General features: G+C 45.4%; 1 protein-coding gene across 5 annotated transcripts in view; it reads right to left on the bottom strand.

Moving 5' to 3' along the window:
• Window positions 1–22,639, bottom strand: part of LOC137412005 (breast cancer anti-estrogen resistance protein 3 homolog) — a 224,856-nt gene extending 202,217 nt beyond the window's left edge. For 3 of the 5 annotated variants that reach the window (XM_078783406.1, XM_078783409.1, XM_078783410.1), the window contains exons 1-2: window positions 22,462–22,639; window positions 799–898 (exon numbers count right to left, since the gene is read on the bottom strand). In XM_078783406.1, coding sequence (XP_078639532.1) covers window positions 799–898; window positions 22,462–22,551 — 190 coding nt within the window. In that variant the 5' untranslated portion in view covers window positions 22,552–22,639. Of the gene's footprint in view, window positions 1–798; window positions 899–22,461 lie in introns of those variants that run through there. The other 2 variants (XM_078783408.1, XM_078783415.1) reach the window with 2 other exon arrangements.
• Window positions 22,640–24,309: the final 1,670 nt, after the last annotated feature.

Here is a 24,309-nt window from a genome sequence, read left to right as displayed (position 1 = left end):
ATATGTAGTATATCTTTCCTCCTCCCTCTCCCCTCACCTCCCGCACCCCTCTCCCTTCCATTCCCCCCACTCCCTTCCTCTACACTCCCTCCCTCCCCACTGCTCCCTGCACCCCCCCCCCCCCGAAATGCCGGGTACTTCAGCTAGTGATTAATATACGGGGAAAAGCGTGAAGTATGAGACGAACCTTTTTTTAAAACAGTAAGTTTCCTGTTTTGAATGATCATCAATGTTGTTTGACTGCCAGGCAAACAGAGTAAAACAATGATCTCACTCCTCTTTGCGCATGTACAATCGGGTCGAATTCAGAGCCAAAGTACTGCTAAACTACAGGTTCATTTTCCGATTCATGTTGCTCACAAATATAACATTAAATTGAATTTCAGTTGTGCCTCAATCATAAACTGGTGTTTGTGGACAGATCGACAGACGGACAAACAGAGTGAACCAATTGCTTAACCTCACTTTTTGCTTCGCGCGTGTGTGGTAGTAAACTGTTCAGTACGTGATGCAATCGTTTTACTGTGTACAGTTTTTGCACACTTGAGAAAGATATCAGAACATTGTGAATGTATGTCAGTAAATAAGGTGCTTTGGTAAAAAGAAAAAAGAAGTCCATTCTTTGATGCAGGAGCATCAAAGCTCCCAAAAATCCCAAAATCCTTTTATCAACATCGTGCACTTGTACAAGGCCTTGCATTTGAAAAAACACAATGTAAATTCCAAAAGCTTTATGATTTTGGATATACAGTATATACATAGACTAATTCATGATTGCTCAAACAAGTGGCACGTTACCAAGATGCAGCTGCTTCAGGCCGGATACCAATAGGAAAAGGTGCTGCTTGTCTCGGACACCCAACTCCTGCAGATCTTTGATATTCGCCCACTGCAGGTCCTGGAAATCCACACAGATGTTTCTCACAATTTAAGACCACAGAGGGTCATACATCATTGAGCACATTATTGATTTATCTCTTTGAAATATGAAATAGGCAAAGCCTAGAAACGAAGAACCCCATTGGAATTACCCTTTGGAAACCCTGAGAATTACCCTTTAGAAGCCATTAGAATTAGCCTTTAGAACGTATTAGAATTACCGTTTAAAACCCATTAGAATTAGCCTTTAGATTTTAGAACCTATTAGAATTACCCATTAAAACACATTAGAATTAGCCTTTAGAACCCTCTAGGATTACACTTTAGAACCTTTTAGATTAAACATGTGGATTATAAAGGTTCTTCTTCTTCATTTTTTGATGACGGATGGAAAGAAGGACATAGCCTACCGAATATTGAAGTGGCTTCACCGCTTAAAGATGGATTGAGATAGGACAAATAAACAATATTCTGGATGGTGTAGCAAATGTAGCTTCATAGCCACCAAATTTTGTCTCGAAACAAGAAAATACTAAGGAATATGAAATTAGTGCAGTTTAAGAGATATGTGTACTATATCCATATTATAAAACATGAGTGTCTGTCTGTCTGTCTGTCCATCCCCAAACTACTCCCTCAGTTTTGGGGCTAACCCCACCAAACCTCCTATGGAACATTTTGGGGCCCCAGCGGATGTTGTAAGGTAGATAGGAGGTTTCAAAAATTCCTCAATAAAATTATGATTTTGAAATTAACTTGATATGAACCTTCCGCGAATCCGTAAGTGGACAGATGACGGCAATGAGCTGGTTTGATAATATCCCAATACAACTGTCATTTAAAACAGTATTTTGTTAAAGTATCAATTTATGATTGGAATGATGTTTGGAATTGAGTGAATGCAATTACGATTTTGAATTTGTAATTTTATTCACCCAACCGTATGGAACTACTTCACATTCGGATTTAAATATTTGTTTATGTCACGAATGTTGGTAAAAGTTTATTTTTTATATATTAATGCTATTTAATTTGTGATTGGAGTTATGCTGTCTGGAATGAAAATAGAGACATTGAGTTTAAGTGAATGACGAAATGCCGTGAGGGATTCTACTTTCTAAGTATGACATTCGCGGATTGCCATATGCAGATTCGCCATTGACTGGGTAAAGAACCATTCAAATAGGTACGTTTTTCGTGGAAGTCCTTCACGAAACTGTTGTCCATGCTTGATGTTCGACTACAGGTGGCATGGGAATGTGGAATTTATTGGTTCCATGGTTTCCCATTTGTCGTTTTTTTTTAACCTAAGTTTTTCACGAACCTGCTGTCCATGTCTGACGTGCGACTGAAGGTGCTACAGGAATGTGGAATTTATTGGTTCATGGTTTAGCATTCGCCGTTTCTGCATTGTCTGTTTGCTTTCGGCTCCACACCCGTGCGTAGCACGGGTACCTCGCTAGTAGTATAATATGAGCTTTATGGTGGTGGGGTGGGTAAAACCTTGTTAAATGTTTACCCTTTCCCCTTCAGTGGTTTATTCAGTGGTATATTACAACACGCTGTTTTTCTTCCTATTTAAAAGGCTTTTCTCAATTTCCTCTCCAACTCATTCCACGTCAAAAAAAAGAAATTCAATATCTTATACGTCTCCCTCACTACATGGTCTAAATTCACATTCATTCCATCCCTCCTCCATCGTTCTGAATCGGATTGCTAACTTGAAAATCACAACAAACCCAATTTGTTATCAATGTTCGTCTTTCATTAATCATCCACTTTCTAAACTCCCCTCTTGCCCCTCACCTCCAAATCCCCCCCCTTGCACCTACACTCCTAAACTACACCCTTTCCCCTCCACTCTTAAACTCCCCCCTTGCCCCTCCACTCCTGAACTCCCCCCTTGCCCCTCCCCTCCAAATCCCCCCCTTGCCCCTCCACTCCTGAACTCCCCCCTTGCCCTTCCCCTCATAAACTCCTCCCTTGCCCCTCCCCTCCAAATCCCCCCCCTTGCCCCTACACTCCTAAACTCCCCCCTTGCCCCTCCACTACTAGACTCCCCCCTTGCCCCTCCCCTCTTAAACTCCCCCCTTGCCCCTCCCCTCCTAAACTCCCGCCTCACTCCTCCCCTTCAAAACTCCCCCCCAACTCCTCCCATTCAAATCTCCCCCCATACCATTCCTCTCAAATTCTCCCTCCTCCCCCCTCCTCAAAGTTGCCTCCTCCCCACCTCGTCTCCCTTCTATCTCATGCCTCCACCCCCCCAACCTTCTACTGTCCCATGCCCCCCCTCAAACAACCCCTCACTCTGCCTCATCCCTTCACCACCAAACCTTTCATCCTCCTCATCCTTCCCTTTTTTGGAACTCTTCTGTAATCTCTGACATACTATCAACTGCTCTCCCTACCTCCCCCTCTCATCCTTCATCTTACCCTACTCCTCCCCTCCCCTGTCCTGTACCCGATGCTCCCCCTCTCTCTTCTTTAACGGTATGGACCTCAAACATCCGGGGCCTTCGCTCAAACCTGACTGATCCCTCCATACAGGTTGCTTCTGACAATCCAGACTTGATCTGCTTAACAGAGACTTTCCTCCTTCAAGATGTCTCTGATTCCTCAATATCTCTTCCTGGTTACTCCCTCTTCCGGTATGATAGACCTGAGCCTCGTCCTGGTGGTGGGGTGGCTATCTTTATCAAAAACTCTCTTCCTCATTCTCCTTGCACTGCCCTCTCTCCTCCTCACCCCCAGGAGTACCTCTGGCTACGGGTTCCTCTCCGCTCCCACCTTTTGTTCATATGTGTTCTGTACCGTCCCCCAAACAGTGATGACTCAATTTACATTTCACTCTCTGACAACATGGACCAACTTCTATCCACTCATCCCAACTCTCTCTTCCTCATATGTGGTGACTTCAACTGTCATCATGCCACCTGGTTGGGTGTGGGTTCCTCTCTCACCAGTCATGGAACCTCAGCAAAGGACTTCTGTGACTCACTGGGATTGACACAATCTGTCAATTTCCCGACCCGGATCTCAGCCAATGGAGTTTCTTCTCTTCTAGATTTGGTTATGACAAACTTCCCTGCTAATGTCTGCTGCTCTTCTTCTGCTCCAATCGGTTCTTCTGATCATGTGCTTGTCAAAGTGGACATCTCTCTGGCCATTCTCAGAGAGCCTCCTCAGCGTCGAAGAGTCTGGCATTTCACTCAGGCTGACTGGGACGGGCTTCAAGCAGCCATCAATCGTCTGGATTGGTCTCCCATCTCCACTGCCTCTGACATCAATTCTTCCTGGGAATTCTTCCAAAGCAAACTGATCTCTCTCATGCACAGATTTATCCCATCTCGTCTTCAGTTGTCTTACCCTTCCTCCCGTCCATGGTACACCGAATCTTGTGGTGAGGCAGTTGCCCTGAAACAACTTGCCTTTGCCTCTTGGAAGGCTAATCCAACTGAAGGCAATCTCAGTTCCTTCCACCAAGCTCGGAACAAGTGTGTGTCTACCCTCAGGAGTGCCAGGAAGCACTATCTCTCCTCACTCAAGAACGAACTCTCAAACCTGTCTCCTTCCTCCAAATCATGGTGGCGTCTGGTCAAATCCGTTTCTGGTGTTTGTTCCCCCCTCCATCCCCTCCCTTACCTCAAATGGCCACACAGTTGACATCGCACGTGACAAAGCCGAATGCCTCAACTCTGTGTTTGCCTCAAAATCTTTAGTCCCAAACCCATCTCTCTCTGTTCCCACCTTTCCCAGTCGAACCCAACTGCTCCTGGACTCTGTGTCCTTCTCTCCTGACAAGGTGGAGGAGTTTTTGTCTAACCTCGACTCTGATTCTGCAACTGGACCAGACGGCATCAGCCCACGGGTCCTAAAGTCCTGCTCTGCCGCTCTATCTCACCCTCTCTCTGTTCTTTTCACCCTATCGTTTGCTCAAGGTCATCTGCCAGCATCCTGGAAATCAGCAAACATTACCGCTTTACACAAAAAAGGTGCAAAAACAGATCCTTTTAACTACATACCAATCAGCCTGCTCCCAATTATCAGCAAAGTCATGGAATCCATCATTGCTTCGGATATGAAATCTTTCCTCTTCTCCAATGGCTTGATCTCTGATCATCAATTTGGATTCAGACCAGGTCACTCTACTCTGGACATGCTGCTTCTCCTGTCTCAACAATGGATGGAGGTCCTCAATGCCAAACAGGAAATCAGAGCTGTCTCCCTCGACATATCACGTGCCTTCGATACGGTCTGGCACCCAGCTCTGCTCACCAAACTCTACTCCTATGGTATCCATGGAAATCTCCATGCATGGCTTGCGGACTTCCTCTCTGGTCGTAGTCAACGTGTGGCCCTGAATGGATTTCTCTCATCTCCCCTTCCTGTTCAGGCTGGAGTTCCCCAAGGCAGTGTGCTGGGCCCTGTGCTTTTTCTGGTCTTTATCAATGATCTCTCCGACTCTCTGGAAAATCCTCTCTATCTCTTTGCTGATGACTCCACTCTCTGCCGCTCCATTCCTCTTCCCTCAGATCGGCAGTCTGCAGCCTCCTCACTCTCTGAAGACCTGGACAAAATCACAGACTGGTCAAACAAGTGGAACATGTCTTTCAATCCTGACAAATCTCACACTCTTACTATGTCTCTCCGAAAAGATCGACTGGACAACCCTCCCATCTACTTTCTCAACAATCCTCTCCAAGAAGTTCTGTCGCTGAAGCTTTTGGGTCTCACTATCTGCCATGATCTTTCTTGGGAAAACCACATTTCCAAGCTGGCCTGCAAAGCCAGTCGCCGACTGGGCATCCTCCGTCGTGCGAAGTCCTTCCTTGGCACACCTGAGCTCCTCACCACGTACAAGGCTTTCATCCGCAGCTCAATGGAATACTGCTCTCCCCTCTGGGCTGGTGCTCCTGCCTCACACCTAGCTCGTCTTCACGCTGTTGAAAGCAAAGCATTCAGAATCATTGGAATCTCCCGTGATGAAGCTAACTCCAAGGGCCTCTCACTCACTCACCGCAGGCAGGTTGGTGGTCTTTCCGTCTTCTACCGACTCCTTTCCGGCCTTGCTCCCCCAGCTCTCTCTGTGCTCTGTCCCCCAAATATTCCTACAGGTCGCACAAGATCTGCCAGCAAGCCTCTGATGGTTAAACTGCCGAAATCTCGGCTCTCTGCTCACCTTCACTCCTTCATTCCTATTTTCTCCCGCCTCTGGAACAAACTCCCACACTCCCTTCAATCCCACTCCTCCCTCCAGGTCTTTAAAACAGCTGTTCACCACCATCTCTTATCTTCCCCCATCCAAAACCTTGATCTTTTCTACCCCCACTAATTCACCCCAGATCCACCTTGTTTGTAATTCCAACTTCTTTCCTGGTAGTCCTGGCAGTGTCCATATGTTTTATGCCTCTCCCACCCCCTTTCCCATGCCTCCCCCCCAAAGCCCTCTCCCTCCCACAGATCTCTCGATGTCTCCATGTCTCTCGGTTCCTGCTCTAAAATGTTGTGTTTGTGTCCTTCCCCCTCTCTCCCAATCTTGTCTACCGCTCCCGATGTTATTTGTTCTATGTGTCGGTTTGTCGGTTATGTGTCGGTTTGTCGGTTTGTCTTTCTGTGTGATAAATGTTCGCTCTTTCACGAGCCTCGATCTTGTATCCAAAAAAAAAAAAAAAAAAAAAAAAAAAAATTGCCCTCATTGATCTGGGTTCGATCCCCTTAGCTGCTCTGAGCAGAAATGTTCCTGTCCTCTGACGAAGTGGAATCCTGTGTGGGATTGGTTCTTAGCCACGACTTCTCGTGCAGCTGTCAATCAATTGAACAACACAGACAGAGCGTGGTGCTGCCGACGTAGTTCTGTTGGGAAAGTTTATTCTGGGTGGTTAGGTTATGGTGGTTGACTTGTTTATGTTGGGTGATTTTGTTTATGTTGGATGGCTTTGTTTATGCTGGGTGGTTTTGTTTATGTTGGGTGATTTTGTTTATGTTGGGTGGCTTTGTTTATGCTGGGTGGTTTGGGTTATGCTGGGTTGTTTTGGTTATGGTGGGTTGTTTGCTTATGGTGGGTGGTTTGGTTATGGTGGGTGGTTTGGTTATGGTGGTTGATTTGTTTATGCTGGGTGGTTTTGTTTATGCTGGGTGGTTTTGGTTATGGTGGGTTGTTTGGTTATGGTGGGTGGTTTGGTTATGGTGGTTGATTTGTTTATGTTGGGTGGTTTTCTTTATGCTGGGTTGTTTTGGTTATGGTGGGTTGTTTGGTTATGGTGGGTGGTTTGGTTATGGTGGTTGTTTTGTTTATGCTGGGTGGTTTGGGTTATGCTGGGTTGTTTGGTTATGGTGGTTGATTTGCTAATGCTGGGTGGTTTTGGTTATGGTGGGTTGTTTGGTTATGGTGGTTGATTTATTTATGCTGGGTGGTTTTGTTTATGCTGGGTTGTTTGGTTATGGTGGTTGATTTGTTTATGCTGGGTGATTTTGTTTATGCTGGGTAGTTTTGGTTATGCTGGGTTGTTTGGTTATGGTGGTTGATTTGTTTATGCTGGGTGATTTTGTTTATGCTGGGTTGTTTGGTTATGGTGGTTGATTTGTTTATGCTGGGTCGTTTTGGTTATGGTGGTTGATTTGTTTATGCTGGGTGGTTTTGTTTATGCTGGGTTGTTTGGTTATGGTGGTTGATTTGTTTATGCTGGGTAGTTTTGGTTATGGTGGTTGATTTGTTTATGCTGGGTGGTTTTGTTTATGCTGGGTTGTTTGGTCATGGTGGTTGATTTGTTTATGCTGGGTTGTTTGGTTATGGTGGTTGATTTGTTTTAGCTGGTGTTACGTGGTCCCCTCGGTGAATACCTGGTCTCGGTGACCCCCGGACCGTGAGAGGAACTTCGCCAGAAAGCTGTATTATATATGCGCTTTCGCCACGCAATCCATATGAATTTCACCCAAGAGACAACTGATGTTCAAGGATATATTTCCAATGGTAATGATACCATACAATTTCAATGACACAACCACGGAGATTTTCCCCGAGCAATCAACAATACACAACCATCAACAATTCCCAACCCACAATCAATTCCCTATGATTAAGATGGCCATCTTATATACGTGTGTCCCGGTGAGTACTCACGACCCCCTTTTGGTCTCGGTTCCGCACAGTGTCTCTGGGCCCCTCCTGACCAAGATGATGGTCGGCGTCGCCGCACTCGGGCGGTTGAACGAACCCCGAGTGGACGTGTTTCCACCGGGCAGGTATCGTACCCGGCACCCCGGCTACAGCCCCTCGCGGCCACGCGAAGCGGGGACGGGAAAGCAAGCCAAAAGCCCCACGCCGCTTGCCAGGTGTGTTAGGCCCCAACGGGCGACCCGTACGCGTCTTTTTAGACGGTGTCGCGAACGGCGCCCAAACGCTGGGTCGGTGCACGGCCACATGACAGTTTGACGTCCACCGGGCAGGTATCCGTCCCGGTAACTCCTCTCGCCAGACAGGCTCGGGAATGCCGCTTTTCCACACGGCTCAATCAATCCCACCTTTCGTCGGTGCGGGGCGAGGAAGAAGAATACTCGACCTTTTCTTCCTCGTGTCTTTTTCCTTCCGTTTCCGGTCACTTCCGTTTCCGGCCACTTTTTCAGAAGGGCTCCTGACCCTCCAACCACAACAACTACACAACAACTTAATATACTACACACGGATAAGCAAAGACCTGAATGGTAATTCACATACATTCACCTAAATATGTAACACTCCCCCCCTTCAAGAAAGAAAGTTTGAACCCAGCGAAAACTTTCTTTGCCGGCCAATTTGGAGAAACAAACCAGATAACTCACCCCCCCCCCACATTATCAGTTCCCCCCGGGCACAGTTATCACTTAAAAATAAAGCAACCAAAATTTCACCACAACCCCTCCAGATTACTCACTCTGGACTAAGCACCAGCAACGACATTGTCCCTGCCAAATCAAACTCCATCTCATGACCCTCTGACTTTGACCGTCAGTTTCTTGTGAATGAAGGTTAAGGGGTTGATCAAAGATCCAAAGTTGAGCCACTCGATAGCACTTTTTCCGGGAGGCCAAGCCGAGTATTCACTACATGGATGCCTTTAGGAACGTGGAGTTCACGGTTAGTCCGTGCAGGAAAGTTCTCTACATGGGCGCCTTGAGGAACGTGGAGTTCACGGTTAGTCCGTGTATGAAAGTTCACTACATGGACGCCTTTAGGAACGGCGTTCACGGTTAATCCGTGTAGGAATCTTGGCTCGGCGGCTCCGCCGCATTCAGTGCTTCAACTTCTCAGAACTTCCCTAATACTTAGGGTGGGACCACTTGTCCCTGTAGTCCCATGAATAGCGGTCTCCTTCTCGGCCACTACTTTGCCAATCCTTCCTTCGGGAGCGGTCGTAACTCAGGGAGCCTCCATAATAATATTGATTGCGGCCACCACCAAAACTACCGCCCAGTTGTCCTCTCCTGTAGACCTCTCGACGTCTACGAAATGCCTTCCCTACTGTTATGGTCCGACCCTCCAAATCCTTGCCATTCCAATTCTTCTCTGCCTCTCTGGCGTCTTTTGTGCTGGCAAACGTGACAAAGCCGAACCCTCTTGACTGTTGCGTTTCCCAGTCTCTTACCAACCGCACTTCCACCAGCGGCCCATATCTGTTGAAGACAGAGGTCAGAACTTCTTCCTCTGTTTTGAAGTTCAGTCCCCCTACAAATAACTTGGCACTTGTGTCGCCATCCCGAGCTGGAGTGGCGTTATTTTTCCTGCTGGGCTCTTTACCAACCCTCAGGTTACCATAAACTTGACCCCCGGCCAAATCATTCCCGATAACCACAGATACACCCTCTACCGGAAGCGTGGCTTGTAAACCGACGGTGACCGGTCCTGACACCAAATCGGACTCCAAATGGATGACATGAAGGGGAGCACTAACACCGCCCCCGATCCCCTGTAAACGAACACTATCCCCCGTTGCCGTCTCCTCGGACCATGGCAAAATGCCTTCAAGCATTAAAGATTGATGTGCCCCTGTGTCCCTCAATATCCTAACCGGTTTCCGGTTAGTCGAGGCTCCATCCCGTGACACAAACCCCTCTGAAATAAATGGTTGGTAACCCTTTTGATGGCGATTTCTCACAATGGCCATTGCGTTTGGAGTCGTAGTAGTCGGACTCCGCTCTGGGTCTTCGCTTTTCATGCGGTAACAACTGGACATCAAGTGTCCAGGTTTCTTGCAAAAAGCGCAAGTAGGCCCGGAGGAAAAACTCGTGGTCTGCCTCGGGCCCCCCGAACTATAAGTTTCTCTTGGGCCTGCATCCCTCTGATTTCGAACAGGTGGGGTATCATAGTTGTCCCCATAATCATCTCGAGGCCGCCGCCATGTATGGTCGTTCTCCGCACCTGCTGTTCCCCACCTCCCCTGCGGAGATCTAGGCGAGGAGTTAGGTTCGTGGACCCCTATTCGGTGGGTTAAGGCATAATCATCTGCCATGGTGGCTGCGTCCCACAATTTTGGTACTTTCTTTTCCTGCAGGTACACTTTGATGTCCTCGTGGACACACTGCTGGAATTCCTCCACCAGGATCAAGTCCCGCAATGTTTCGAAGTCTTTCCCGACTCCTTTTGACTCACACCACCGATCAAACATGTTTTCTTTCACTCTGGCAAACTCCACATGGGTCTCACTCTCCCTCTTCCTGGCATTCCTGAATTTTTGCCTGTAAGCTTCCGGAACCAACTCATACGCTTTGAGGATGTGCGTCTTCAGTACCTCATAATCTGCACATTGGTCCATTGGTAGCGCCGAATAAATTTCCTGAGCTTTCCCCACCAGCACACTTTGCACGAGTATGGTCCAGGCCTCCTCCGGCCAGTTTAATTGTCGAGCCACTTTCTCAAAGTGTGGAAAAAATTTCGCGACTTCTTTTTCACTGAACGGTGGAACCAGCCTCACATGTCTGCCCACATCCCAGGTTTTCTGGTAAGGTGTCGACCCCGTCAGCAAGGGTGGTGCCTCTCCCCGTTCTCTCATTAACTCCAGCTCCTTGAATTTAATTTCTTGCTGAAGCTCCATGTCACGTTCCTTTAATTCCCTTTCCGCTTTTCTCTCCTCTGCTTCGAGTTCCCTTGTTTTCATCCTTTCTTCTGCTTGTTTCTCTTCTCTCCTCTCCTCTGCTTTCCTTTCTTCTTCTGCTCTTTCTTTTTCTGCTTTCCTTTCTTCTTCTTTTAACCTTTCCTGGAGTTCTCGTTCCACTCTCCTTTCTTGTGCTTGTTTCTCTTCTCTTCTCTCTTCTGCTTTCCTTTCTTCTTCTGCTCTTTCCTTTTCTGCTTTCCTTTCTTCTTCTGCTCTTTCCTTTTCTGCTTTCCTTTCTTCTTCTTTTAACCTTTCCTGGAGTTCTCTTTCCACTCTCCTTTCCTCTGCTTGTTTCTCTTCTCTCCTCTCTTCTGCTTTCCTTTCTTCTTCTTTGATCCGTTCCTGGCTCCGTAATTGCAACTCCAGTTTCCGGAGCTCAACGTCTTCTGGTTCTTCGGGTAGCCACTCCCAGGCTAACTCGTCCCATGTTCCTAATCCCACCATAGATTGTATCACCGTGGCCTGCAACTCTGCCTTCCTCAAATTAGTTCGGACCTCCAAGTTAAAATGTTTGGCGAATTTCAAGAGGTCCGACTTTAACAACGCTCGGAACTGTGCCTCACTCGGGGGTTACCCCAAAGTTCTGTGCCACAAACGCCATGGTGCCTATCGTTAACACCTGTTAACCTTCACCCAAGACTTTACCCCAATTTCTCAAAAAAATTTACCAATTAATAATTAATTAATAAATTTTAAATAATAAAAAAATATTATTTTATTATTTTATACAATTTTAAATCCCGGACGTAGACCCAATTGCGAAACCGCAAATCGTAATTTGGACGAGCCCCCAATTCTGTTACGTGGTCCCCTCGGTGAATACCTGGTCTCGGTGACCCCCGGACCGTGAGAGGAACTTCGCCAGAAAGCTGTATTATATATGCGCTTTCGCCACGCAATCCATATGAATTTCACCCAAGAGACAACTGATGTTCAAGGATATATTTCCAATGGTAATGATACCATACAATTTCAATGACACAACCACGGAGATTTTCCCCGAGCAATCAACAATACACAACCATCAACAATTCCCAACCCACAATCAATTCCCTATGATTAAGATGGCCATCTTATATACGTGTGTCCCGGTGAGTACTCACGACCCCCTTTTGGTCTCGGTTCCGCACAATGTCTCTGGGCCCCTCCTGACCAAGATGATGGTCGGCGTCGCCGCACTCGGGCGGTTGAACGAACCCCGGGTGGACGTGTTTCCACCGGGCAGGTATCGTACCCGGCACCCCGGCTACAGCCCCTCGCGGCCACGCGAAGCGGGGACGGGAAAGCAAGCCAAAAGCCCCACGCCGCTTGCCAGGCGTGTTAGGCCCCAACGGGCGACCCGTACGCATCTTTTTAGACGGTGTCGCGAACGGCGCCCAAACGCTGGGTCGGTGCACGGCCACACGACAGTTTGACGTCCACCGGGCAGGTATCCGTCCCGGTAACTCCTCTCGCCAGACAGTCTCGGGAACGCCGCTTTTCCACACGGCTCAATCAATCCCACCTTTCGTCGGTGCGGGGCGAGGAAGAAGAATACTCGACCTTTTCTTCCTCGTGTCTTTTTCCTTCCGTTTCCGGTCACTTCCGTTTCCGGCCACTTTTTCAGAAGGGCTCCTGACCCTCCAACCACAACAACTACACAAAAACTTAATATACTACACACGGATAAGCAAAGACCTGAATGGTAATTCACATACATTCACCTAAATATGTAACACTGGGTAGTTTTGTTTATGCTGGGTTGTTTGGTTATGGTGGTTGATTTGTTTATGCTGGGTGGTTTTGTTTATGCTGGGATGTTTGGTTATGGTGGTTGATTTGTTTATGCTGGGTGGTTTTGTTTATGCTGGGATGTTTGGTTATGGTGGTTGATTTGTATATGCTGGGTGATTTTGTTTATGCTGGGTTGTTTGGTTATGGTGGTTGATTTGTTTATGCTGGGTGGTTTTGTTTATGCTGGGTGGTTTTGTTTATGCTGGGTGGTTTTGTTTATGCTGGGATGTTTGGTTATGGTGGTTGATTTGTATATGCTGGGTGATTTTGTTTATGCTGGGTTGTTTGGTTATGGTGGTTGATTTGTTTATGCTGGGTGGTTTTGTTTATGCTGGGTGGTTTTGTTTATGCTGGGTGGTTTTGTTTATGCTGGGTGGTTTTGTTTATGCTGGGTGGTTTTGTTTATGCTGGGTGGTTTTGTTTATGCTGGGTGGTTTTGTTTATGCTGGGTGGTTTTGTTTATGCTGGGATGTTTGGTTATGGTGGTTGATTTGTATATGCTGGGTGATTTTGTTTATGCTGGGTTGTTTGGTTATGGTGGTTGATTTGTTTATGCTGGGTGGTTTTGTTTATGCTGGGTGGTTTTGGTTATGCTGGGTTGTTTGGTTATGGTGGTTGATTTGTTTATGCCGGGTGGTTTTGTTTATGCTGGGTTGTTTGGTTATGGTGGTTGATTTGTTTATGCTGGGTCGTTTTGGTTATGGTGGTTGATTTGTTTATACTGGGTGGTTTTGTTTATGCTGGGTTGTTTGGTTATGGTGGTTGATTTGTTTATGCTGGGTAGTTTTGGTTATGGTGGTTGATTTGTTTATGCTGGGTGGTTTTGTTTATGCTGGGATGTTTGGTTATGGTGGTTGATTTGTTTATGCTGGGTGGTTTTGTTTATGCTGGGATGTTTGGTTATGGTGGTTGATTTGTATATGCTGGGTGATTTTGTTTATGCTGGGTTGTTTGGTTATGGTGGTTGATTTGTTTATGCTGGGTGGTTTTGTTTATGCTGGGTGGTTTTGTTTATGCTGGGTGGTTTTGTTTATGCTGGGATGTTTGGTTATGGTGGTTGATTTGTATATGCTGGGTGATTTTGTTTATGCTGGGTTGTTTGGTTATGGTGGTTGATTTGTTTATGCTGGGTGGTTTTGTTTATGCTGGGTGGTTTTGTTTATGCTGGGTGGTTTTGTTTATGCTGGGTGGTTTTGTTTATGCTGGGTGGTTTTGTTTATGCTGGGTGGTTTTGTTTATGCTGGGATGTTTGGTTATGGTGTTTGATTTGTATATGCTGGGTGATTTTGTTTACGCTGGGTTGTTTGGTTATGGTGGTTGATTTGTTTATGCTGGGTGGTTTTGTTTATGCTGGGTGGTTTTGGTTATGCTGGGTTGTTTGGTTATGGTGGTTGATTTGTTTATGCTGGGTGGTTTTGTTTATGCTGGGTTGTTTGGTTATGGTGGTTGATTTGTTTATGCTGGGTCGTTTTGGTTATGGTGGTTGATTTGTTTATACTGGGTGGTTTTGTTTATGCTGGGTTGTTTGGTTATGGTGGTTGATTTGTTTATGCTGGGTAGTTTTGGTTATGGTGGTTGATTTGTTTATGCTGGGTGGTTTTGTTTATGCTGGGTTGTTTGGTTATGGTGGTTGATTTGTTTATGCTGGGTGGTTTTGTTTATGCTGGGATGTTTGGTTATGGTGGTTGATTTGTTTATGCTGGGTGGTTTTGTTTATGCTGGGTATTTTTGGTTATGCTGGGTTGTTTGGTTATGGTGGTTGATTTGTTTATGCTGGGTGATTTTGTTTATGCTGGGTTGTTTGGTTATGGTGGTTGATTTTTTTATGCTGGGTGGTTTTGTTTATGCTGGGTGGTTTTGGTTATGCTGGGTTGTTTGGTTATGGTGGTTGATTTGTTTATGCTGGGTGATTTTGTTTATGCTGGGTTGTTTGGTTATGGTGGTTGATTTGTTTATGCTGGGTGGTTTTGTTTATGCTGGGTGGTTTTGGTTATGCTGGGTTGTTTGGTTATGGTGGTTGATTTGTTTATGCTGGGTGGTTTTGTTTATGCTGGGTTGTTTGGTTATGGTGGTTGATTTGTTTATGCGGGGTCGTTTTGGTTATGGTGGTTGATTTGTTTATGCTGGGTGGTTTTGTTTATGCTGGGTTGTTTGGTTATGGTGGTTGATTTGTTTATGCTGGGTAGTTTTGGTTATGGTGGTTGATTTGTTTATGCTGGGTGGTTTTGTTTATGCTGGGTTGTTTGGTCATGGTGGTTGATTTGTTTATGCTGGGTAGTTTTGTTTATGCTGGGTTGTTTGGTTATGGTGGTTGATTTATTTATGCTGGGTGGTTTTGTTTATGCTGGGTTGTTTGGTTATGGTGGTTGATTTGTTTATGCTGGGTGGTTTTGTTTATGCTGGGTAGTTTTGGTTATGCTGGGTTGTTTGGTTATGGTGGTTGATTTGTTTATGCTGGGTGATTTTGTTTATGCTGGGTTGTTTGGTTATGGTGGTTGATTTGTTTATGCTGGGTGATTTTGTTTATGCTGGGTGGTTTTGTTTATGCTGGGTGGTTTTGGTTATGCTGGGTTGTTTGGTTATGGTGGTTGATTTGTTTATGCTGGGTGGTTTTGTTTATGCTGGGTTGTTTGGTTATGCTGGGTTGTTTGGTTATGGTGGTTGATTTGTTTATGCTGGGTGGTTTTGTTTATGCTGGGTAGTTTTGTTTATGCTGGGTTGTTTGGTTATGGTGGTTGATTTGTTTATGCTGGGTAGTTTGGTTATGGTGGGTGGTTTTGGTTATGGTGGTTGGTTTTGTTTATGCTGGGTGGTTTTGGTTATGCTGGGTTGTTTGGTTATGGTGGTTGATTTGTTTATGCTGGGTTGTTTGGTTATGGTGGTTGATTTGTTTCTGCTGGGTGGTTTTGTTTATGCTGGGTAGTTTTGTTTATGCTGGGTGGTTTGGTTATGGTGGTTGATTTGTTTATGCTGAGTGGTTTTGTTTATGCTGGGTGGTTTTGTTTATACTGGGTGGTTTTGTTTATGCTGGGTAGTTTTGTTTATGCTGGGTTGTTTGGTTATGGTGGTTGATTTGTTTATGCTGGGTGGTTTTGTTTATGCTGGGTAGTTTTGTTTATGCTGGGTTGTTTTGTTTATGCTGGGTGGTTTTGTTTATGCTGGGTGGTTTTGTTTATGCTGGGTAGTTTTGTTTATGCTGGGTTGTTTGGTTATGGTGGTTGATTTGTTTATGCTGGGTTGTTTGGTTATGGTGGTTGATTTGTTTCTGCTGGGTGGTTTTGTTTATGCTGGGTAGTTTTGTTTATGCTGGGTGGTTTGGTTATGGTGGTTGATTTGTTTATGCTGAGTGGTTTTGTTTATGCTGGGTGGTTTTGTTTATACTGGGTGGTTTTGTTTATGCTGGGTAGTTTTGTTTATGCTGGGTTGTTTGGTTATGGTGGTTGATTTGTTTATGCTGGGTGGTTTTGTTTATGCTGGGTAGTTTTGTTTATGCTGGGTTGTTTTGTTTATGCTGGGTGGTTTTGTTTATGCTGGGTGGTTTTGTTTATGCTGGGTAGTTTTGTTTATGCTGGGTTGTTTGGTTATGGTGGTTGATTTGTTTATGCTGGGTGGTTTTGTTTATGCTGGGTAGTTTTGTTTATGCTGGGTGGTTTTGTTTATGCTGGGTAGTTTTGTTTATGCTGGGTTGTTTGGTTATGGTGGTTGATTTGTTTATGCTGGGTAGTTTTGTTTATGCTGGGTGGTTTTGGTTATGCTGGGTTGTTTGGTTATGGTGGTTGATTTGTCTATGCTGGGTGGTTTTGGTTATGCTGGGTTGTTTGGTTATGGTGGTTGATTTGTCTATGCTGGGTGGTTTTGTTTATGTTGGGTGGTTTTGTTTATGACAGGGACAAAAAACGATATACAGTATGGCATGATATTTCAAAAAGTTGTTGATGGATTATTACAAAACTCGGTGGATGAGTTGGGTAGTTGACAAGAAAAAGCCAATTCGATTTTGATTGAAGTCTGGATGTAGTGTGTGTGTGTGTGTGTGTGTGTGTGTGTGTGTGTGTGTGTGTGCGCGTGTGTTTGCGTGGGTGTGTGTTTGTGTGTGTGTTTGTGTGTGTGGGTGTGTGTGTGTGTGTGTGTGTGTGTGTGTGTGTGTGTGTGTGTGTACATATATTTTCACTTTAAATGTGTTTTTCTCTGCAACCGTATGTCCAATCGATGCAAACCTTTATACAAAGGATGGACTCCCCATGGAGAATGTTTTATTGATAAATTTGATGTCATATGTCACGTGGTCTGGTAGCCATGTTGGATTAAAGAAACTATTTGGACAACATTTTCTCCAAAAATTCTCAATGAAAAAAACGAAACTTGGCATTTGTCTTCAACACCCCCATTGGGCAAATTGAGTGATAATGATGATGTCATCAGAAAAGTGGTATTCCAGCCAAAATTGATTGAACTGAAATCCTTTTCCGAAAAATCTGACACTTCATATATCTGATCTATGACTCACTGTGAGTGAAGAATTAAATTGATGACGTTCATATCCTATGCCAAGAAACTATGTGATGTAATAGGGTGCATGGATGATAATGATATGGTTATGATGGCCATAAAAGCAGTGGGCCATAATAGTAGCGTGTTCGGTTAACAATACCATAGTATTTTTGCTCAGAATGAATGGACGAGGCGAGACTATGCTCTGTACGAGTGCCATTCTAGTTACCCTGTGCTCGTAAAGTGAAAACCAGGGTTAAGTGATCGGTTGCATGCGTACATACGTACGTTGTATGTGTCTGCATTTAAAAAAATCTTTTTATCAACAACCATTGCTCCAATTGACACAAAATTTTCACCATAGGAGCGCCTCCTGTGGAGAATTTTTAGAGATAATTATGATGTCATAGGTCACGTGGTAAAGGCCCCATCTTGGGAACAATTTGTACCTCTATAATCTCCGAAACCACTCAATGGAAAAAAACTGAAGCATGGCTCATTGTCAAGTACACCCCCATGGGGAATAACATATATGTTAATAGTGATGTTATTGTTTCCTTCATTATGACGTCATAATTCGACAAGTACAACACTTGATCCGATCAGTATGAAAATGTTGAGGGTCATCGAGGGATAATTTGGTCAACAGAATTAAATTGATGACATCATAGGTCTCGTGGTTCGGCAGCCATGTTGGATTGAACATAAATAAAGAAGAAAAAAAAAACTTTAAAATCTTCTTCTGCAGAATAGCTGTCCAGATTGATGCGAAACTTCAGGCACATTATCTTCTAGCCTTGGGGAATATAGGGTGTTCCATGAGTAAATCACAGGTCACGTGGTGTGGCAGCCATATTGGATTTAACCTAAAACCTTTTAAAAACCTTCTCCAGAACAGCTGGACAAATCAAGGGGAACCGTCAAACACATGTTCCCCAAACTTTGGGAATACCATGGTGTTCACAAATAAATCATAGGTCAAGTGGTCTGCAGGCCATGTTGGATCAAAGGAAAAAAAAACCTAATTATATCTCTGAAACAGCTGAACCTATTGAAGTGAAACTTTCCAAATATCATCGAACACCCTTGCTGCATGAAGTGTGAAAATGATGTAGTCATAGGACATATTGTTTGGCAGCCATCTTGGATCGAAATATCAACCTTATCCAATCCGATCAACACAGAACTTCACACACCTTATCCCCTACCAATTGGAGGCAGAGTTTAAACTTATGATGTCATAGGTCACGTGGTTGTGCAGCCGTATTGTATCTTATTGAAAATCCATGAAAATCTTCTCATCTGAAACTGCTTAACCAATCAAAGTGAAACTTTAACTAATTGATCAACTACCCATGGGAAATACAGTTTGATAAAAGTGACGTCATTGATCACTGGTCTGGCAGCCATATTGGAATTTTTTTTTTTTTGAAACCTTAAAAAACAGAAGGGTTGGCTCACGCCAAGTCCTTCTCAAAACTGTGCGGGGTTAGTATTGTATGAATACTATTTGGTTTATGGTAGGTGTTTTGTTTATGATAGGTGGTTTGGTTATGCTGTTTGTTTTTGCAGGGTGGTTTGTTTATGCTGGGTTGTTTGTTTATTCTCAGCGATTGGATTACACTGGGTGGTTCGGTTACACTGGGTGGTTCGGTTACACTGGGTGTTCGGTTACACTGGGTGGTTCGGTTAAACTGGGTGTTCGGTTACACTGGGTGGTTCGGTTACACTGGGTGGTTCGGTTACACTGGGTGGTTCGGTTACACTGGGTGGTTCGGTTACACTGGGTGGTTCGGTTACACTGGGTGGTTCGGTTACACTGGGTGGTTCGGTTACGCTAGAGTGATTTGGTTATACTGGTAGGTTGTGTTTTGCTAGCTGGTTGGACTTTGCTGGGTGGTTTGTTGATGGTAGGTGGTTTGTTTCTGCTGGGTGGTTTAGTTACACTGGGTGATTGGGTTATGCTGGGTGGTTGGGTTATGCTGGGTGGTTGGGTTATGCTGGGTGGTTCGGTTACACTGGGTGGTTCGGTTACACTGGGTGGTTCGGTTACGCTAGAGTGATTTGGTTATACTGGTAGGTTGTGTTTTGCTAGCTGGTTGGACTTTGCTGGGTGGTTTGTTGATGGTAGGTGGTTTGTTTCTGCTGGGTGGTTTAGTTACACTGGGTGATTGGGTTATGCTGGGTGGTTGGGTTATGTTGGGTGGTTGGGTTACGCTGGGTGGTTGGGTTATGCTGGGTGGTTGGGTTATGTTGGGTGGTTGGGTTACGCTGGGTGGTTGGGTTATGCTGGGTGGTTGGGTTATGTTGGGTGGTTGGGTTACGCTGGGTGGTTGGGTTATGCTGGGTGGTTGGGTTATGTTGGGTGGTTGGGTTACGCTGGGTGGTTGGGTTATGCTGGGTGGTTGGGTTATATGTGGGTGGTTGGGTTACGCTGGGTGGTTGGGTTATACTGGGAGGTTGTGTTTTGCTAGCTGGTTGGGCTTTGCTGGGTGGTTTGTTTGGTTACGCTGGGTGGTTGGGTTAGGCTGGGTGGTTAGGTTACGCTGGGTGGTTTAGTTACGCTGGGTGATTGAGTTATGCTGGGTGGTTGGGTTATGCTGGGTGGTTGGGTTATGCTGGGTGGTTGGGTTATGCTGGGTGGTTGGGTTATGCTGGGTGTTTTGTTTCTGCTGGTTGGTTGGGTTACGTTGGGTGGTTGGTTTGGTTACGCTGGGTGGTTGGGTTATGCTGGGTGGTTAGGTTACGTTGGGTGGTTGGGTTATGTTGGGTGGTTGGGTTAGGCTGGGTGGTTGGGTTAGGCTGGGTGGTTAGGTTACGTTGGGTGGTTGGTTTGGTTACGCTGGGTGGTTGGGTTAGGCTGGGTGGTTAGGTTACGCTGGGTGGTTTAGTTACGCTGGGTGATTGAGTTATGCTGGGTGGTTGGGTTATGCTGGGTGGTTGGGTTATGCTGGGTGGTTGGGTTATGCTGGGTGGTTGGGTTATGCTGGGTGGTTGGGTTATGCTGGGTGGTTGGGTTATGCTGGGTGGTTGGGTCACGCTGGGTGGTTTAGTTACGCTGGGTGGTTTAGTTACGCTGGGTGGTTTAGTTACGCTGGGTGATTGGGTTATGCTGGGTGGTTGGGTTATGCTGGGTGGTTGGGTTATGCTGGGTGGTTTGGTTATATTGGGTGATTGGGTTATGATGGGTGTTTCAGTTATGATGGGTGTTGGGTTACGCTGGGTGGTTGGGTTGTTGGGTTATGCTGGGTGGTTGGGTTGTTGGGTTATGCTGGGTGGTTGGGTTATGCTGGGTGGTTGGGTTATGCTGGGTGGTTGGGTTATGCTGGGTGGTTGGGTTATGCTGGGTGGTTGGGTTATGCTGGGTGGTTGGGTTATGCTGGGTGGTTGGGTTATGCTGGGTGGTTGGGTCACGTGGGTGGTTTAGTTACGCTGGGTGGTTTAGTTATGCTGGGTGGTTTAGTTACGCTGGGTGATTGGGTTATGCTGGGTGGTTGGATTATGCTGGGTGGTTGGGTTATGCTGGGTGATTGGGTTATGCTGGGTGATTGGGTTATGCTGGGTGATTGGGTTATGCTGGGTGAATGGGTTATGCTGGGTGATTGAGTTATGCTGGGTGATTGGGTTATGCTGGGTGGTTGGGTTATGCTGGGTGGTTGGGTTATGCTGGGTGGTTGGGTTATGCTGGGTGGTTGGGTTATGCTGGGTGGTTGGGTTATGCTGGGTGGTTGGGTCACGCTGGGTGGTTTAGTTACGCTGGGTGGTTTAGTTACGCTGGGTGATTGCTGATTGGGTTATGCTGGGTGGTTGGGTTATGCTGGGTGGTTGGGTTATGCTGGGTGGTTGGGTTATGTTGGGTGGTTGGGTTATGCTGGGTGGTTAGGTTACGTTGGGTGGTTGGGTTATGCTGGGTGGTTGGGTTATGCTGGGTGGTTAGGTTACGTTGGGTGGTTGGGTTATGTTGGGTGGTTGGGTTAGGCTGGGTGGTTGGGTTATGCTGGTTGGTTGGGTTACGCTGGGTGATTGGGTTATGCTGGGTGGTTGGGTTATGCTGGGTGGTTAGGTTACGTTGGGTGGTTGGGTTATGTTGGGTGGTTGGGTTAGGCTGGGTGGTTGGGTTAGGCTGGGTGGTTTAGTTACGCTGGGTGGTTTAGTTACGCTGGGTGATTGCTGATTGGGTTATGCTGGGTGGTTGGGTTATGCTGGGTGGTTGGGTTATGCTGGGTGGTTTGGTTATATTGGGTGATTGGGTTATGATGGGTGTTTCAGTTATGATGGGTGTTGGGTTACGCTGGGTGGTTGGGTTGTTGGGTTACGCTGGGTGGTTGGGTGGTTGGGTTACGCTGGGTGGTTTAGTTGCGCTGGGTGATTTGTATATGTGGGGTGGTTTGGTTATAATGGGTGGTTGTTTTTTTCGAGCTGGTTGTGTTTTGCTGAGTGGTCTTTGGTTATGATAGATGGTTTGTAAATGTTGGGGGTTTTGTTTATGTTGGTTGGATTAGTTTATGTTGATGGTCTGTTTATGTTGTCGGTTTGGTCTATTTAGTGGTTTGGTTGTACTGTATTGGATGATTTACCATTGCCTTCCCAGCAGTCAGGTAGGACAGGAATTTGAAATTTGTTCAGGGTGCCGGCGATAACTCGCCTACTATTTGCAAAATACACCGTGGAATCTCATCCACTATCTCCAAGCACCATCAGACGAGCCCTCTGGCTTAATGTCCATCAGAATGATGTCACACACGTTGATGCCCAATCCTTCCCACAAAACATCAGGATGAGAGTTTACAGTTGGCTCGAGGTTCAAGCCTGGGCTAGACAGCTCAGAGGTAATTGTGCACACCTCTAGGTTATCATGCCTGCTCGTGAGTATACCTTAGCTCTGATAAAGAGCAGGCAGGAATCATCCACCAAATTACAAGTACTCCTGGAATTTGGTGGATGATTTAAAAATAATGCTAAGCACATTCCGCTGCTACTAATAAATGGTGAAGATAAAATGAAATTTCATGTTGTGATGTGAAACGGAATATGTTTTGAAAATTATCCACAAAAATTCTGTTTAGTATTACCATGGTAATTGTAAATAAAAGCACTAATGATGATGCAGGTAATAATAATCGAGACAACAGCATCTTACCCAAAGTGTAAGCACACCGAATGTCCAGAAATTCGCACACCAGTTACTCACTTCAAGACCATCGTATTGCTCTTCCAAGACCACGCTGTATTCATCCAGTCCCAGTCGGGCCAGCCAGCCAGAGATGGATGGAAGCTTCATGTCCTCTCGCTTCTCAGCTCCTCGGCTCTCCCCTGCGAAGATGAGCAATCTTTAGGGTGTGTCGCTGATAGCTGGTGCAGCAGGAGTTTTGTTTTACTTTTCGCCAGGCATGATTTCTATTGTTCAAATTACCCAGCCTGCCAAGGCAAGTCTGCCGATTGAGTGTCATTTTTGAATTTGCACCTCTCGGCTTCTTGGCACAGAAAGTGATGCTGCGAGTAATCTTGAGAACCTCGTCATCGAAACATAGCATGAATTCCCGGATAAAAACGAGCACCCACAACTCCATCTGAAGCAGAAGTTACTGCTGTGTTTGTTTTGCTCGTAATCAACTCGATCATGAATGATGTTTTCTCGACCACAATGGCAGAACTATGAGGAAGAGCAAAAAGGTTTTCCCACAACCAATAGGATCCAATAGGATCTGCTCCTGCACCGATGTGACTTGGCAGTTGGCACACAGGTTTGTTCTTTTTCAATTTCGTTTTCAGCGATGTCAGATTCCCCCTCCATTGTATACCAAGGGTGGGGGACTTTTGACTTTCTTACGACAATCTTTAGAATTCCTGCCATTGACGCATTCATCTGAAAACTGCATAGCATTTGATGGGATTGATGAAGAAATGTTAGCCAAGGAATGTCAAAAAGAAAGTGTTGTTGTTTTTCGTTTCAAATTCTCTTCAAACTAGAACGGCACTCAGTAGAGAGTATACCTCCACCTGGTTGGCCATATCACTCAATGGTGAAGAATCACTTAAAAAATTATACCAGTTGGATCCGGATCCGGATCTTCACCCAAATTGAATCGATTCTTCCTTTTCACACACACAACCTGTCCAACAAGTTTCGTCCAAATCCGTCCACAACTTTTTGAGATAGTCCTGCTACGTATCGTTTTTGGCCCTATTTCCCATTGGTGAAGTATCACTGAAAAAAAAATAAATTCTCATATCCAAATCCATATTCATATCATCACCAAAATCGAATCGAATCGTCCGTGTCAGACACCCAACCGGTCCACCAAGTTTCGTCCAAATCCGTCCACAATTTTTGAGATATACTGCTATATATCGTTTTTGGCCCTATCTCCCAATGGTGAAGAATAACTTAAAATTCTAGTAGCCGGATCCGAATCCATATTCAGATCTTCACCAAAATCTAATCATTTCGTCCTTGTCACATACGCTACATCTCTGCCAAATTTCGTCCGAATCTGTTCACAACCTTTTGAGATATTTTGTTCACAAACGGACAGACAAACAAATAGACAAACACGGGTGAAAACATAACCCCCATCCACCTTAGGTGGCGGAGGTAATAAAGTTCAATGTCAACATTGTTTCCTGCATAACGACAAGCACAACAATGCACATCCATCACACAGCAATCTTGGACTATTTTGATGTGATTTTAGTGGATGCCATTAAATATGCATTCTTCCCATCCTGGAATGGTGGCAGCAACAGGGAATCTAAGGAATTCCACGATGCAATTGTGCTTTGGCAATCAACAACATTGAAAACGCCTCGGAATGCAGATCCAAGGACTCATTGACAGCACACCATTTGCTCCCGCACATTGAACAATATTCAGGAAAATAAACAAGACCGATAGTCGAATAATGGCGTAGCCAGGCTTGTTTGATACTTTAGTTGAAGAGGATAGTATGACCTGGGTGGGGATACCAGTTAGCAGTTAGAAATAAATGCTTGTATTTAAAAAATTTCAACAAACACCACATCCCTGTGCCACCTTCAG

This window comes from Myxine glutinosa, chromosome 8, assembly GCF_964187855.1.
Source record: "Myxine glutinosa chromosome 8, kmMyxGlut1.1, whole genome shotgun sequence".
In the NCBI taxonomy this organism is placed as follows: Eukaryota; Metazoa; Chordata; class Myxini; order Myxiniformes; family Myxinidae; genus Myxine; species Myxine glutinosa.
This window is presented reverse-complemented; position numbering and strand designations above follow the sequence as displayed.